General features: G+C 43.6%; 2 protein-coding genes across 2 annotated transcripts in view; both read left to right on the forward strand.

Moving 5' to 3' along the window:
- The window catches only part of CSUI_008164 (tryptophanyl-trna synthetase), an 11,049-nt gene extending 2,701 nt beyond the window's left edge, over nucleotides 1-8,348 (forward strand). Inside the window, exons 3-11 of the mRNA XM_068068301.1 lie at nucleotides 629-827; nucleotides 1,467-1,585; nucleotides 2,139-2,183; nucleotides 2,672-2,897; nucleotides 3,517-3,676; nucleotides 4,456-4,664; nucleotides 5,238-5,559; nucleotides 6,176-6,264; nucleotides 6,750-8,348. Of these exons, the coding sequence (XP_067919725.1) occupies nucleotides 4,620-4,664; nucleotides 5,238-5,559; nucleotides 6,176-6,264; nucleotides 6,750-6,839 (546 nt within the window). The 5' untranslated portion in view covers nucleotides 629-827; nucleotides 1,467-1,585; nucleotides 2,139-2,183; ... (1 more) ...; nucleotides 3,517-3,676; nucleotides 4,456-4,619 and the 3' untranslated portion in view covers nucleotides 6,840-8,348. The remainder of the gene's footprint in view (nucleotides 1-628; nucleotides 828-1,466; nucleotides 1,586-2,138; nucleotides 2,184-2,671; nucleotides 2,898-3,516; nucleotides 3,677-4,455; nucleotides 4,665-5,237; nucleotides 5,560-6,175; nucleotides 6,265-6,749) is intronic.
- A 3,506-nt stretch (nucleotides 8,349-11,854) lies between these two features.
- CSUI_008165 (heat shock protein hsp90) lies at nucleotides 11,855-15,925 on the forward strand (the record flags this gene model as incomplete). The annotated part of the gene is made up of 4 exons (XM_068068302.1): nucleotides 11,855-12,127; nucleotides 12,780-14,089; nucleotides 14,907-15,134; nucleotides 15,852-15,925. Coding segments are annotated over exons 1-4 (1,664 nt in total), but the record flags the coding sequence as incomplete, so codon positions are not given.

The following is a 15,925-nucleotide window of genomic DNA, read 5'->3' on the forward strand; positions in this document are numbered from 1 at the left end:
CTCTCTGTTTCTCTCCTTCTTTCTCTTTGCTTCTATCGCATAGATACAGGACTGAGGGTATTTCACGTGCTACATTTTGAATCCATTCTTGCCTTCCTCTCCGTCTCCCGTATCTTTCACTGTCTATGTATGTATATGTATACATGTACCTTCTTTGATAAGGTTAAATATGCATCTCTATGCAGTGTGGATGTGCGGCGTGAGTGTCTTGATGAGGCTTCTGCATTGATTTGCGCATGTGTTCGTCTTCATCCTACCTCATTCATATCACTCGACATGCATGCATGCGTATAGGTAGATATACATAGAGCTTCTCTACCTAGTCATCATATCTACCAGTCTTTCTGTCCCATGTGTGTGTCTCCATATCAATGTATATCTTACTACCGATCGATATGAATTTCTGTCTTTTCGTATATAGTGCTCTATGTATATATATTCAGCTCTGTATCTGTCTATCTTCTATCTGTCTACATATTATAGCCACGGATGTGCATTAGTCTCTACATCAAAATCTCTCCTTGTCTCCCTATCTCTCCTTGTCTCCCTATCTCCAGTCTGTGTATACCCCTCTATCTTCACGTGTCTCTCCATTCGTGGTGTCTGTTGTTGTCCTTTCTCTTTACTTAGTCTATCCTGTCTTGAAGAGAACGGGGCTTCTATCGAAGGTGGAGTTCAGTGCCTACAAATACACCCCGGAGAAGCAGCAGTTCGCCATTCACTTCAAAGCCTTTCCTCTTCCTTCGGCGGAGAATCTCTCTCTTGAAGAAATCTCCTGTCCGGAAGAAACCATAGAAAGCGAATCTGATCTACCTCGCTTGTCTCAGGTCAGCAAAGAAATCTTAGGTGAAGAGAGAAAGACAGAGAGAGAAAGGAACAAACACGCACAGAGTAGAGAGGGGACATATGTATCTCGTAGATGCAGAAAGATAGATATCTGTCTACTCATTCGTATCTGGATCTGTACAGATACAGCAAGGTGTAGTTGATCAAATCACCTTGTATCCGTGTATGGTATATATAGATCTGTATGGATCAATATGTATGTATATATACATATATATATGTATATATATGTCTTGGAACGTTTTAGGTGCTTCTAAGGGAAGTCGCGTCTTTTGTTTCTCTTCATCCCTCGCCTCTCAGGGTGAGACATAGTCTATCATAAAAGACTCATACCTGTCTTCTTTCCTCTCTCTGCATGCCTATGTATGTGTAGAGATACATACATATGTATAGGTGTATCATTTCATATATGTACGTGTATATATATATATATATATCTATATGATAAAAAACCCATCATGCAGTGATACAAGCCGAGGGCACTACTACTTCCTGAGTGTGCATGTATATGGTATACATACCAATGAGTATGCACACATGAAGATTTCTCTTCTGTATCTTTCTTCATTCCTTTCTTTCTTTATGTTTCGCTGACTGACTGTATGTGTATTTGCTTGTAGGTTGTCCCACCCTCGGGTACGGGAGAAGGCGATGAAGATTTAGCAGATGGAGGTGGAGACCTCGTTACGCCGTGGGAAGTTCAGGCGTCTGACCAAGGAATTGACTATACAAGACTTCTGTAAGTTTCTTCTTTCCATATGGAGTAGACACAACGGCTAGCTAGACATGCATGAATCTCTCGTTCTTCGCTATCGTTCTTTCTTTTCTCTCTTCACTAACGATCTCTCCACTCCTTTCATACATACCTAGTTACATAGATGACAGGTGAGTCGGTACGTATGTTCAATACAACATATACATACAGATGTCTATCTATCTATATATATAAAGTATGTAGAGCTAGATAGGTAGAGTATGCATACCAGTGTTTGGTGTGTTCTATGAGATATCTCATATAGTAGGGGGTAGTAGCACGCATACGTTTCTTTCTTTTCTCCGTTCTTTCTTTCTTCTGTTCAAAGGTGTATGTATGGATGTATGGATCTATCTATCTATCTAGAATGGCTATATTATGTTTACATATGTACGCATGACGTATACATCGTAGGTAGTTTTCTCTTTAGCATATCTATGCCCATGTACGTCATGCGTGCTTCTTACCGGACTGCTATGGCACAGTTGCTTCTTTTATCTTTCTTTAACTCTCCGTGGTGTGTGTGTCTCTTCTTTAGGAAGAAGTTTGGTTGCTCAGCTATTACACCTCGACTCATCGAACAGTAAGATCAATAGACACACACATCGCACTTCCTCTCTCTCTATGTATACCTCCTCTTTCTTCACGTCGGGAGATGAGGACTCGCTCTCAACTAGCATACATATATGTGTATATGTATACAGTGCTGTGTTCACATATGCATAGACATCGTACTGTATACATACATATATATATTCATATGTAGGGCTGTATAGGCATGTGTTCTGACATCTCTAAAGGTGCCCGGCAGTCTTTCGTCTTTTCCTAATCCTTGGGTCTCTCTTTCGATAGGAGGGAGTCTTTTCTAGGTCTCGTCTGTAGTATGATGTGTATGTACTCTATCTGTCTGAATACTTGGATGTATGTGTGACACTTATGTATAGAATTCTTCCGTCGTTACTTGCGTCGTTCCACGTGCAACACATGATAATGATTTGCCTTCGAATTCCGGTGTACGTACACCTCATAGGTGTTGTATTTCTTTTCTCACTTTTATTTCTTCTTCTTCAGAGTTGAGAGAATCACAGGACAGCGAGCACATCATCTCCTTCGTCGCGGTATCTTCTTCTCTCATCGAGACTTGAATATCTTACTTGACTATGTAGAGAAACAGAAGAAAGAAGGTGGAGGTGAGGAGAGGGTTCTTCCCTTCTATCTGTATACGGGGAGAGGCCCGTCATCTGAGGCTCTCCATCTCGGGCATCTTGTTCCTTTCTTGTTCACTAAGTATCTTCAGGTAAGAAGAACTACTACTGCTACTGCTGACGCACATGCAAATGAATTCAGATGTGTCTATATATACACACATACATCTATCCATATATGTGGATGTACAAATTCTATGTGTATGTTTGCAGATGTGTATAGATATGGCTCTGTTCATCTACGGCTATACATCACATGAATACATGCATCGGGTGTATCTATATCTCTACCTATCTATATATTTTCACAGCAGGTGGGGCCTTGAAGGCTCACTAGATGCTACAGAAGACGATGGCTGGGTAGAGAGACGTCGCTTTTTCATCGATTTCTTTGTATTCTTGCCCGAGGCTCTGGCGTCATCACTGAGGGTATAGGTTTCTTTCCTGTGGAAAAGATGTGGAAGACACAACTGTTTCTCTTGAAAAGTGTATATCTTTGTAGGTATGTATGTATAGCTCGAATGGGATGTATTACACACACATACATAAGGCAGAGTCCATCCGTGAAGAAACAGATGTGCTGGTAGAATTCTCCTGGCTACTGGTAGGGCTGTATGGAGTGTACATACACCGCAACTCTGAGGAATGTAGATGGATATGATCATCATGTTGTTCTCTCTTTCCGTTGCCTGCCTGTTTCTATTATCTTAGGATGCCTTTGATGTGCCGTTAGTCATCCAACTGACGGACGACGAAAAGTTTCTCTTCAAGGAAAATCTCACCCTAGATGAAACACATCGCCTCGCCTATGAGAATGCAAAGGACATCATTGCATGCGGTTTCGATATCAACAAAACCTTCATCTTCTCTGGTAAATCTCTTTCGCTTCCCATCGATTTCAGTCGATGTCTATCTTATCTATCTAGCGTCCGATCTATCTATCTATAGTCGTGCCAGTGTAGCTGCGACAGATGATCGGTCGATCAAATGGTGGTGGGCCGCTGTATGGGAGAGGAGGTGAGCCTTGGGGGTTTCTCACACTCGTAGCTTATCACATTCTTATCTTCTCGACATCTGTATGAAGAATAAACATACAGATAGACGAAAGAGAGATAGATGAACGGATGGGTCTTTGTATTGATATGTAGATAGGTGTGTATATGTATCTATCTTTATGTTCCTATGAAGTAGGTCGGGTGTGGGGAGTAGTATCTAATTGTTCTCTATCTGTATGTGTGTATATGTATATATCTTTGTGGGTCTGCTTACGTCTTTTCTATATATGCTCTTGAAATATATATCGTGTGTGCGTATGCATATAAGTCTAGGTAGATGATTTGACTGCCGTCTTTATCTGAAGTGTAACACGGTACTTCTTTTATCCATCCCCAGTTCACTTCAGAGAGATCCATCCCTATCAATCGGTAGATGTGTAGAGTGTCTTCTATATGTGTGATGTATATGTGAGGAGATTTCTTTCTTCATCTTCTCTACCGGTCCACCCCGCCCTCCCGATGTCTTTTTTCCCCTAGTAGGATCACATCCCTTTTGTCGAGTGTATCTTGTCTTCTCCATTCTCCTTCCGTCCTTTTCTCTTCTCTTTTCATTGTCTCTTTCTGTGTGCGTCTTTTTCTGTTTCTCCGTGTGCAGATCTTGACTACATAAAGTATTTGTATCCTGTCGTCCTGGAAATTCAAAAGAAGGTGACGTGCAACCAAGTGCGGGGTCTCTTCGGTTTCTCGGAGAGCGACAACATAGGAAAGATCGCCTTCCCAGCTGTACAGGCAGCCCCTTCTTTCTCAAGTGCATTCCCCATGATCTTCAACGGCAAGAAGGACGTCCGCTGTCTCATTCCTCAGGTAAATCATCCTCCAAGGAAAGAGAAGAAGAAGAAGAAAAGAAAGAACAACAAGAAGATCATTATCCTTTTCACTCAGTTATCGAATCGATTCGTGATCCCATACATCACATGGATATACACCTGAGTATGTTTGCATGCGGTGAAGACAGTAGAACTGAAGTGACAATGGCTATCTATCCATCTATCGATCTAGCTATCTGTACGTTCATATCTCTCTGTGTATATGTGTGAAGTATGTATAAAGAGCGAGAGAGGTACGAGTATAAGACAATGGAGTGTAGAGATATCTGGGGAGAGGATGCGACAGAGCAGTTTGGGGAGGTGAGAGAAAGTGTATGTACACTTGACAACTTGATGATTCTATGCCTGTGCGGATTTCTATACATATCTCTTCTTCTCTCTCCTGTTCATCTGTCTACTTATCTATCTGTATTCTATCTATCTGATCTATGTTGTTCTCTGCATCTGTCTCCTCTTTCTTTGTTTTCGTCTCTCTCTATTCCTTTCTGTTCCTCACTTATGGTTGAATCAGTCACCATGTTCTTTCGTTCTTCTGCTTTTCTTTCTTCAGGCGATTGACCAAGATCCCTACTTCCGTATGACCCGTGACGCTGCGCCTCGTATGGGTCTCTTGAAGCCAGCCCTAATCCACTCGAGATTCTTTCCTGCTCTTCAGGGCTTCAAGACCAAGATGTCTGGATCTGTAGACACTTCATCGATCTACGTTACCGATACACCTGAACAGATCAAAACAAAAATTAACAAATATGCCTTCTCAGGGGGACAGGCAACGGAAGAAGAGCAGAGAGCTAAAGGCGCAAATCTCGATGTCGACGTTGCTTATCAATACCTCACCTTCGTCTTACCTGACGATGAAAAGCTTGCAGAAATTGGTAAGACCCGTGAGACACACATACATATACATACATACATATGCATACATACATAAGTATTCCTACACATAGTCATGCGTATTCATACATATGCGGGGGTTAGGGGGATGGTGACGTACGTGGTCGTACACAGGGAAGAAGGATGGATGGATACGGTGTACATACAGCAGAGGGGGGTTCGGTAGTGTGAGTAGTAATCTTGTAATCCAGGAGATAGAGGCATGTTTTCTTGCATGAGGAACAAAGAGATAGCCTCCTCGCCTATCCGCTGCTTCATATCTCTCTATATCATGTACAGCTTGTCTCTTTATCTACACCCGTATTCCTATATGTATGTATGAATATGTTTAAAGCAGTGCTACGAGGGAGAGACAATGTTGCTGATCAAAGATCTTGAAGAAGACGAAAGAGAATGACGAACCGTCATGTGCATATACACCAGAAGACGTCCATAACGCGGGGCAAGGCGCATAGATAGAATCCAAGTAGTACTCCATGCATGGCGATGTATAGGGGAAGGGGATTGACTCTATATACCAAAAGGAAAGAAGAGAGAAAGAAGTAAAGGGTTGAAGAATTTGAATCTTTTTCGTTTTTCTTCTTCTTTTTCTTGCAGGAGAGAAGTATAGCTCCGGTAAGATGCTGAGTGGGGAGGTGAAGGCTGTCCTAATAGAAGAACTCCAGAATCTTGTTAGAGCTCATCAGGTACGTTGTCCTTCTATTTCTCTCCTGTCTCTTCTCTCTGTTCTAGTCAGCTGTACGTACGCCTTTCTCTCTCTCTGCATGTCGTACATAGCAGGGCAGGTCTATATCTAGATATATGAGCGACAGTGTATGTCTCTTGTAAAGAAGATTGATAGATAGATAGATAGATAGATACACGTAGACATGGACGTTATGTATGTGTCTGCGTATAGTCAGGTAGATGATGTATGAGATGTATATATCTGGATGGATAGATTATACATGGATAGCTAGATTGATCAAAGATAAATAGATAATAGATCGAGACAGGTAGATTCAAGATAGCTAAGTACCCGTGGTGTCTATACACCTCATATTGATTTTGCCGACTGTTGTAGATATGTCTGTCGACGATCTTCCTATCTATCGTTCTCCTTTCAACTTAAGATCAACACTCGACTTCTCCCCTCACTAACACCTCTCTTCTCTCTCTTTTTTCTTTCCAGGAGAGAAGAGCACAAGTGACAGACGAGATGGTCCGGGAGTTTATGAATCCTCACCGTCCTTGTTTTCAAAAGCTCGTCACGAAGTCATAAGCTGAAGACAATCTTCTGTAAAGAGTTGCATTAGACATCTCTTATTAGAAAAGAAAGAAGGAGACAGACAGGGAGAAAGATAGGGAGGGCAATGAACGGGAAGATGGATATGTATAAACTTCCTTTCTTCTTGTATGTATCATATCAACATGAGAGGGCAGAAAGACTTCAGCGCCTATATGCTGACTACTGTAGATGGATTGCCTTTCGTTATGTATCAGGTAGACATTATCCAGGTAAATATATACAGATGATATGTCTGTATATATGTATATTTGTGGGAGTAGCTTATGAGTCGTATTTCTACTCTGTAGTGACACAGAGGCGAGTTTATAGTAAAAGAAGACTTGGCAGCAGCATGTAGTTCAGTAGAAGAACAAAGAGGAAGAAATCGCTTGAATGGGTAGCTAGATAGATAGCTAGCTAGATATAGAGATAGAGAGATATAGCTGTCTGTCTTTTTTTAGTCGTGGGTCTTCCATTCTTTCTTTTGTCTTGCCGTGTTGTTGTACCATACCCAAAAGAATCGAGAGAAGATGAAAGATTTGACAGAGATAACTACTCCTTCTTCAACTGTCAAAAAGTACAAGGGAACAACGATGATCTTCTTGGCTGCTTCATCTCTTCTTCTTCTTCGCTTTTTCCTCCTCCTTCTCCTCCTAAGATATCGAAGTGCTTTTCGACAGTCGACTGTGATGGACTGAAGTTCCTTTCTTTCTTCATTCCTCTTCTCCCTCTCTCCGCCGTCCTCCCTTGCCGATCGGATTTCTGTCCGTTTTCTTCTTTAAGTTCGTCGTCGTCACCAAGAAGAGAAAGAGAAAGAAGAGGAAGAAGAGATAGAGGAAGGTTGGCTGGAGCAGGCAAGCATCAAGTCGAGGAGGAGATTGATAGATAGATGTACAGAAGGAGTAGTAGTACTTGTCTATCTATTATCATGCGACTGCTCTTTGTGGATATCTTAGGATAGGAGTAGAGAGGTAAAGGAGAGAAGAAAGATAGAGACTTCTACTTCTTCTTCACGCCGACTTCTTGGTAGAAGTCCTTAGAAGGAATGATTGAAGGCGACAACACGAATGAAGAGAGAGAGAGAGTGGATGTTCGGGGAGGGAAAAAAGAAGAAGATGAAGAAGATAGGGATGAAGAGATAGATAGATAGAGAGGTTGTATTTTTGTCTATTGTCTAGTCGTCCTTTGGCGATCTTTCATTCATCGACGTGCTCCTCTTTTTATCGTTTCAGATGAAGATCGAGGCTGCAAGGGGGGACCTGTGTCATACAAGACAGATGAGGAGAGAGGAAGAGCACACGCTTTTGACGATTGTTTCTATAGAAAAAGTCAAAGCGGAGATATGTCTCTATCTACCCCTCACTTCATGTGGGACCCTTCGGTTGAAGAAGAGTTCGTTTTATGCAACAACATATCTCAGCAGTTCAAGAAGATAGTCTCTTTCTTCTCCCCCCGCAAAAGAGAAGAAGTCGATCCGCTTCTTCATTTTTTTTTCTTCAAATCTCATGTAACATAGACAGAGACAGAAGTTTTCGTCGTCATCTCCTTTCTTATCGCATCGCGCCCTCATGTGTGTACCTCCCTCCTCCTTACATAGTGCTGCTGTCCCCGTTCAGGTGTACGTACAGCGCATTAGGAGGGTGTGGGTGGTGAAAGATAGATAGGTAGGAAGAGAGATAGATACAAATGAAGAAGAGACAATTCGTGGACTGGAGAGAGAGAGTCAGTTGGCTTGTTCTGTTACCTCTCTTCATTCCTTTCATAATCCATTCCTGTACTCTAGTCTCTCACAACATCGATTCATCCAAAGCCGCCTCTCTGAAGCGCGATCCTTTTCTGAACAGTCTTTCTATTGAGAGCTTTCTCTCCCGCATGATGTGTAGAAGACACATCTCGGCTGGCCCCCGCGTGGTTCTGGTAGTCCAGAAGAGAAAAGTTCATGAGAGAGAGAGGAGAGATTTCTACAAAGAAGATAGACGGCCAGTTTTCTGATCGAAAAGAGACACAAGTGTGCAGAGACTGGTGGTGATTTTATTTCCAAGATGGTGATGATATGGCCGTGGTCAAAGAAATCAAGGTGGCTAGCTAGCTAGCTAGCTATGTATAATAGAGACATCAATAGACATATCATCATCCGTTGTGGTGATTGGTTAGTCTTGTCTTCTTGCAGGGCATGTTTGCATTGGCAATGCGAACGATGTGTAGGTTTTATTCTTTCGTCTTTTTCTTTCCTTCTTTTACGTGAATGAATCAACCGCACGCAAGGAAGAATTGAAAAAGAAGACTCGAGAAATGCATTCGAGCCTCGTTTGTCTCAGTGGAGGTTTTTGTCCTACAGAAGAGAGAAGTGAAGACTGATTGATTAATGCGAAGGGAAGTAGTAGACACGAAGACACACGTATGTATCTTTCGTATTCCCACAATGAGAGAAAGAAACAGCACAAGGAGACGAGACGAATCTCAGTAGGATCGACTCGTAAGACTGCTGAAACACCTCTTACTCTCGTCTACCGCGCAGATACACCACGTCATAGTAGAGATACGAGTGGTAGAAGGCATCATCTTCGTTCATGCCCGTTTTGAAGATCATTTACCATCACGTTTCCAAGCTGAAAGATATGAAAGGTCATGTCTTTCATCAGTCAAAGAAAGAGAGACGACTGAGTTCGCTGTGCGCGCCCCTTTTCTCAAGGAGGAACCGCGTGGCGAGACGAATAGGAGGGAGATGATGATGTAGTAAGAGAGAAGAAAGAGAGAAACTTTGCACAAGAGGGTGCTTTCAGAATGCTTTAGGTGCTTTGGTTTGTGCTTCGAGAGTGCTGTTAGTGAAGAAGAGAGCGTAAGCGAGGGGACGGATCCTAAGGATGGCGGTGTAGACTGAACAAGAGTTTAGCATAGAGGTAAAGAATTTCATTGTGACCGGGGAACGGTTCGGGTGTATGTACACCGGACGGCTCCGAAGAGATGAGACTGCCAGAGCACATACATACATTCGGTACTGATTGAAATAGCGCAGCGACAGGGTGAGAGCTAAGGGAGGCAAACAACTGCTCTTTGCTTAAGATACGTGAGAGGTTCTCGAGAGGGAAGTACAGGTAGATTTTCACCAAGCTGCCGGGCAGTCAGGCAGGATACTATCGCATGGTTGAAGATACGCATATCCTTGTGTTGATACCTTGTATCTACAGAGAAAGAAAAGGAGCAGGGTCGATACGGCAATGGTAGATGATAATGAGAGAAGAGCCCGCTCACATCATTCACCGTGCGTAGTTGGATGGATAGCTGGTCATAGAGGAAAGAAAGAAAGCAATTCATCCTTCTTGTTCTCTTTTTCTTTAGACAACGTTCTGTCTCTCCTACTCTTGAGACGGGGCGCACACAGAAGTATGAAGAAGATTCTACTCCACCTCGATGAGCAAGGTTACCATGGGTGTTGTTCTGAAGGCTTGCCAGCTCATTAGCAAGAAAGTGACGTAGCAGCCCTCGAATGAAAGAAGTGAGAGAGAAAAGACGGGTACCTTTTCTTACCTCCTTGTAGCCGTTGGAAAAGTCTTGCTCTTGAAGAAGTTTCAAGTGAGCTTTCGTGTCAGTGCGTGCACTGACTGGATAGAGAGGAGATTTCTTCAGACAGACCCCTACCTATCTACATACAGATCTCTCTTTATCTTCTTCAGTTAACCTCACGAGTCAGTCCATTCACTCTTGTGACGTCTCTTTATGTATCTGTCCTTCTTCGTTTACTTACTCTGTATAAGAAAACGCTTAGGCACCTCCCTCAATCAAAAGAATACCATCCTACTCAGTCTAAACAAACCAAGCCCCTCGATGCTGGCATCTGTAGACGGCGGTAGTCTCGATGTTTACATCCCGGATGGAGAAAACGCTAGATCAGAGAGGTATAGAGACTTTGTAGAGAGGCAAGCAACTCATCTGCTGAAAAAGAAAACTTTCACCAAGAGAAAGACAAGGGGGTTCCCAGATTTGCGGAACGCCCTGTCGCAACCCTCCCCCCTTGGCATGTCAATCGAACTGCAGAGCTTCGGCTCCGCCTCTTTCTCTCACTACTCATTGCTCTCCCTTCATAGGTTTCTTATCGTCTATTACAGGTTTAATCTTGCCATGATCATCATCTGCTTTTTACTTCTCTTCGCCTTTTCATTCTACGGCGAGAGGGCCAAATGAGATCTGCGATTGATAGACTGACTGTCTATAATGTGCAGGGAAATCTTCTACAAGAGAAAAGAAAAGTGTGTTTTGCTTTCTCATATCCGATCAAGATTCTTAATTGTTCTCTTCCTTCTCGTTGTGTTGTTCTCTTCGCTCGGCTCATTTGAAGAAGCTCGTGTCTTTACCCCTTCGATGAAGAGAGAACGGCAACGGTCGCGTGTGGCAAGGCCTTCGACGTGTGGAAACCGGATGCAGCCTTTGACGAAGCAGGAAAGATAGATAGAAAAGGATGGATCAATAGACAGAATAAAGAGAGAAAGTTCAAATATAGATAGACTTGGGTAGATCAGAGAAAGATAAGGAGGAAGTACCACCATCGATCTCATGCATTCATCCCCCTGTGGGATTTGCGTGTCGGGCAACTCCAAATGAATCATCAACGTCATCTAATATCTGCATTCTCGTCTTCTCCACCTCCCTCTGTCGAAAAGAAGCCTGTCTTTTTTCTCCTCCTCCTGTACCCTCACTAGTCAGGCGGTGTGATCGAATGTGATGGTCCCGTCTATAGGATCGGCGGGTGTGGGTTGTCTGAGGTGTACATACAGTGAGAAGAACGGACGGGCGGCATGGCAGTGGTTGCGTATAAGCCGAAGAAGACTCTTTTGCTCCTTCTCTTCGTCATTAATAAACACACACACACACCCCTCATCTCCAGTCGTGATGATGCCGGTGGGGCGCATCCCTCCCTCCATCCTTCTCTCCTCTCCCTGCGGCCTGCCTGCTCTCTCCCCAAGGAGGCGAGGGACGTATGGAATGCCTAGGGTGATGGTCGTAAGAGAAGACGAGGAGAAGTAGATCACTTGAAAACTCTTTCTCTTCTCTTTGCAGCGGAGTTGATCGCTGTCGTTTTTTCTTTCTTTTCTGTCGCTGGCGCTTGGTTCACGACAGTTCGCTTCTCTCGTCAAATTCTCTCGACAAAAGGTCGTCCTTCTTTCCTCTTAAGGAAGAAAGTTTTCTTCTGTTCTTTCCCCTATCTATCTCTTCACTCGCTCCCCCGTTCAAAATGACGGACACAGAGACCTTCGCCTTCAATGCTGATATTCAGCAGTTGATGAGTAAGTCCTTTTGGTATTTTGAAGAGAATAGAAAGAGTTGAAAAAGAACTTTCAAAGAAACATCTCTAAAGGTTTCTGATGCTTTCCAACATTCTAGTGGTGCAGTGCACGCATTGGTGAGATGACTCTTGCTGTGTGCTGCACTTGCGAACCCCACACACTCTCGGGTGTATGTACACCTGGGAACAAGTTTCGTCGCACGGGATAACGTTGCTTTTCTTGATTTTTGAATGGTTTCTCTCGTTTATCTTTCAGTTTCCCGTCTTTATCGGGCGGATCCATCGATCGCGTTCAGTCTTTCTGAACCTCGAGTGGGGGAGGTGCAGTAGCTAGTGTCTAGTGATTTACCTTAGAAATCTTCACTCTCTTGAAGCGAGAATTGATCTAGTTTATCTTTTCCCACTTAGAAAGGCCTGTGTTAAATGACTTGGTGTTTCGTATATTCCCTGCACCTCTGTTGCTGCCCCCAAGAGTAGAGATGATACTTCCCCCCTCATGGTGTCTTCTCTCGGGTGTATGTACACCTGCACCAACCTCATCGTGCCTTGTGGTGTATCGACACCTTTCCCATTTACACACACCATGCTCCTTTTTCCTTTTTGAATGCTTTTGACCCGTTCATCATGTGCTTTGTCTTTCTTTTCTTTCTCAGGTTTAATCATCAATACCTTCTACAGTAACAAGGAGATTTTTCTTCGTGAGCTCATTTCGAACGCCTCCGATGCTTTGGATAAAATTCGCTATGAAGCTATTACCGATCCCGAAAAGCTGAAGGGCGCGGAGAGCCTGTACATTCGCATAATCCCCAACAAGCAGAATCAGACTCTGACTATTGAAGATGATGGGATAGGCATGACTAAGGCGGAGCTCGTCAACAACCTTGGGACGATCGCTCGGTCAGGAACGAAGGCTTTCATGGAGGCCTTACAAGCAGGCGGAGATATCTCTATGATCGGGCAGTTCGGTGTAGGTTTTTATTCTGCTTACTTAGTTGCTGATAAGGTGACAGTCGTCACTCGTCACAACGACGATGATATGTATGTATGGGAGTCGAGTGCTGGTGGATCTTTCACCGTGTCTAAAGCAGAGGGCAAGTATGAGAATATTGTCCGCGGAACTCGTATCATTCTTCATATGAAGGAAGATCAGACAGAGTATCTGGAAGAGAGAAGGCTGAAGGACCTAGTGAAGAAACACAGTGAGTTTATCTCCTTCCCCATTGAGCTGGCTCAAGAGAAGACCGTTGACAAAGAGATCACGGAATCTGAAGATGAAGAGGAGGAAAAGAAAGAGAAGAAGGAAGAGGGAGAAGAGGCGAAGGAAGGAGAAGATGCGGAGAAGAAGAAGGAAGAAGGCGAAGAAGATGCCGAAATGAAAGACAAAGAAGAGGGAGGTGACAAAGAGAAACAGAAGAAACACAAGAAAGTGAAAGAAGTCGTTGTCGAATATGAACAACTTAACAAGCAGAAACCTCTATGGATGAGAAAGCCGGAAGATGTGACCTGGGAAGAATATTGCTCTTTTTATAAAAGTCTGACGAATGACTGGGAAGATCCTATGGCCGTTAAGCACTTCTCTGTGGAAGGTCAACTTGAGTTTAAGGCTCTTCTCTTCTTACCCAAGAGAGCACCGTTCGATCTCTTCGAAACAAGAAAGAAGAGAAACAACATCCGCCTCTATGTACGTCGCGTCTTCATCATGGACGACTGCGAAGATCTTATTCCTGAATGGCTTAACTTTGTACGGGGGGTCGTGGATTCTGAAGATCTCCCTCTCAACATTTCTCGAGAATCTCTCCAGCAGAACAAGATTCTCAAGGTTATAAAGAAGAATCTTGTCAAGAAATGCCTCGAAATGTTTCAGGAGCTTGAAGAAAAGAAGGAAGACTACAACAAATTCTACGAGCAGTTCTCCAAAAATCTCAAGCTTGGCATTCATGAAGATTCATCTAACCGGACAAAGGTAAGAATAAGATGATGATGGAGATGATAAGGAGGATAAATCACTTGAAAGTTCTCTACATATGCATCCCGGTGCTGCGTAGTGAAGATCTCTTCTTCAGATGTTCGTCATGGAGTGAGTCTTCTATACACCTCAGGACCTCAGGTGTATAGACACCTCAAATGATGTGTATATACATCTCACGAGGGTTTCTTCCTGTCCCGAGAACTACCAAAGCCACATTCCTTCGTTGTATGTTTCTCTTTCTTTTCCTTTCTTCCCCTCATTGTTGTCTCCTTTCGTTCTCTGCAAAGAGAGGTTTCTGAAAGAAGATGGGGTGGATGAGAGAAGGGAAAAGGAGAGAGGAGATCCCTAGTGACGATGAAGGCCAGACACTTTGGTATAGAGAGGTAGATCTCTTTCATAAACCCTAGTGTTTTACTGGGATGAACTAGGTCTCTTTACGCGGTACCTTAAGGCTGCCTTTGCGTTTTTCTTTTTCTTTAAAGAAAGAAAGAAAAGACAGAGACGGTGGACGCCGTTGATTTCAAAGGTGAACGAGTCAATGCCGCGTTACATTCCACGACCTACGACGCTTATGCTGCTGTATGTACACCTCACTTACCTGTATAGGCACATCGTATTCTGTGGAGGCATCTCTGTCTCTAGTGTATGAAGGATGATGGAGAGGCTAACTGGATGACTCTCAACGGTTACTTCGCTCGTGTGTGGAGAATCTTTTGTCGGGGTGTACATACACTCCGTGTCATGCATGCGCATATCCGCCGTGTCAAGACGGAGATGAATCGCGATTTGCTTTTTCTTTTTTCTCTCTTAGATCGCGGAATTGCTTCGCTTCCACACAAGCAAGAGCGGGGATGAACTTGTTTCCTTGAAGGAGTACGTCGATCGCATGAAAGAGAAGCAGAAAGACATCTACTACATCACTGGCGAATCGCGTCAAGCTGTGGCGAACTCGCCCTTCCTCGAGGCTCTTCGAAAGAAGGGCTATGAGGTCGTCTACATGACTGACCCTATTGACGAATACGCAGTCCAACAACTTAAGGTAAGAATGAAGAGAAGCAAATGCTTTCGACGAGTCGCTGGCTGTATAGGAGACATACCACTTCATCTGTGTGTGTAGGTAGTGGTTTCGATGTCTTGACTCGTATGTATTCTATCTGTCTGATCGTCGTATAGTACCGTCGTGCGTGAGAGGAGGTTTCTCTCCATCTATCTGCTACAGTCGTGTAGTATGAGAGGTGATGAGTAAGAGCAATGCACCACTCTGACGATTGACAGGCCCTATGCGGTCTGTCCGCCTCTGGAGAAAACATTCTCACCTTGTTAGATCACGTACTGACAACTCATACTAGAATACACGACGCTCGTTCTTCTTATCTGCTGCGGAGAGTCGATGTATGTACACCCCATTTTCATCATGGTTTCTATAGAGGGTGGATGCTTGCACACCACGAGTGAATGATCTATTGGCGGAGTGGCATAGAAGTATCCTTTTTTTCTTCTCTAAGCCCTCGTCGTTCTTTGTGTATGCCGCCGATGTGTCTCCCCCTTCCCGACTGACCACCAACCATCGTGTCTCGTCTCCTCCGAACTCCATCTGTTTCTTCCCTCGAATAATGGTCTCCATTGATTGACAGTCGTGTCTCAGCAGATATCTAGAGAATTTTTCAAGTCCCCTGTATCCATGTTTTGACATAGTAGATCTAGTCGATTTGATCAAAGGAGGGTTCCTTTCTCTGTCTAACTCCTTTTTGCGCAGGAATTCGATGGCAAGAAGCTGAAGTGTTGCACGAAGAAGGGTCTGGAGTTGGATGACGACGAAGAAGAAAAGAA

Source organism: Cystoisospora suis (genome assembly GCF_002600585.1).
Source record: "Cystoisospora suis strain Wien I chromosome Unknown contig_4500, whole genome shotgun sequence".
Taxonomy (NCBI): Eukaryota; Apicomplexa; class Conoidasida; order Eucoccidiorida; family Sarcocystidae; genus Cystoisospora; species Cystoisospora suis.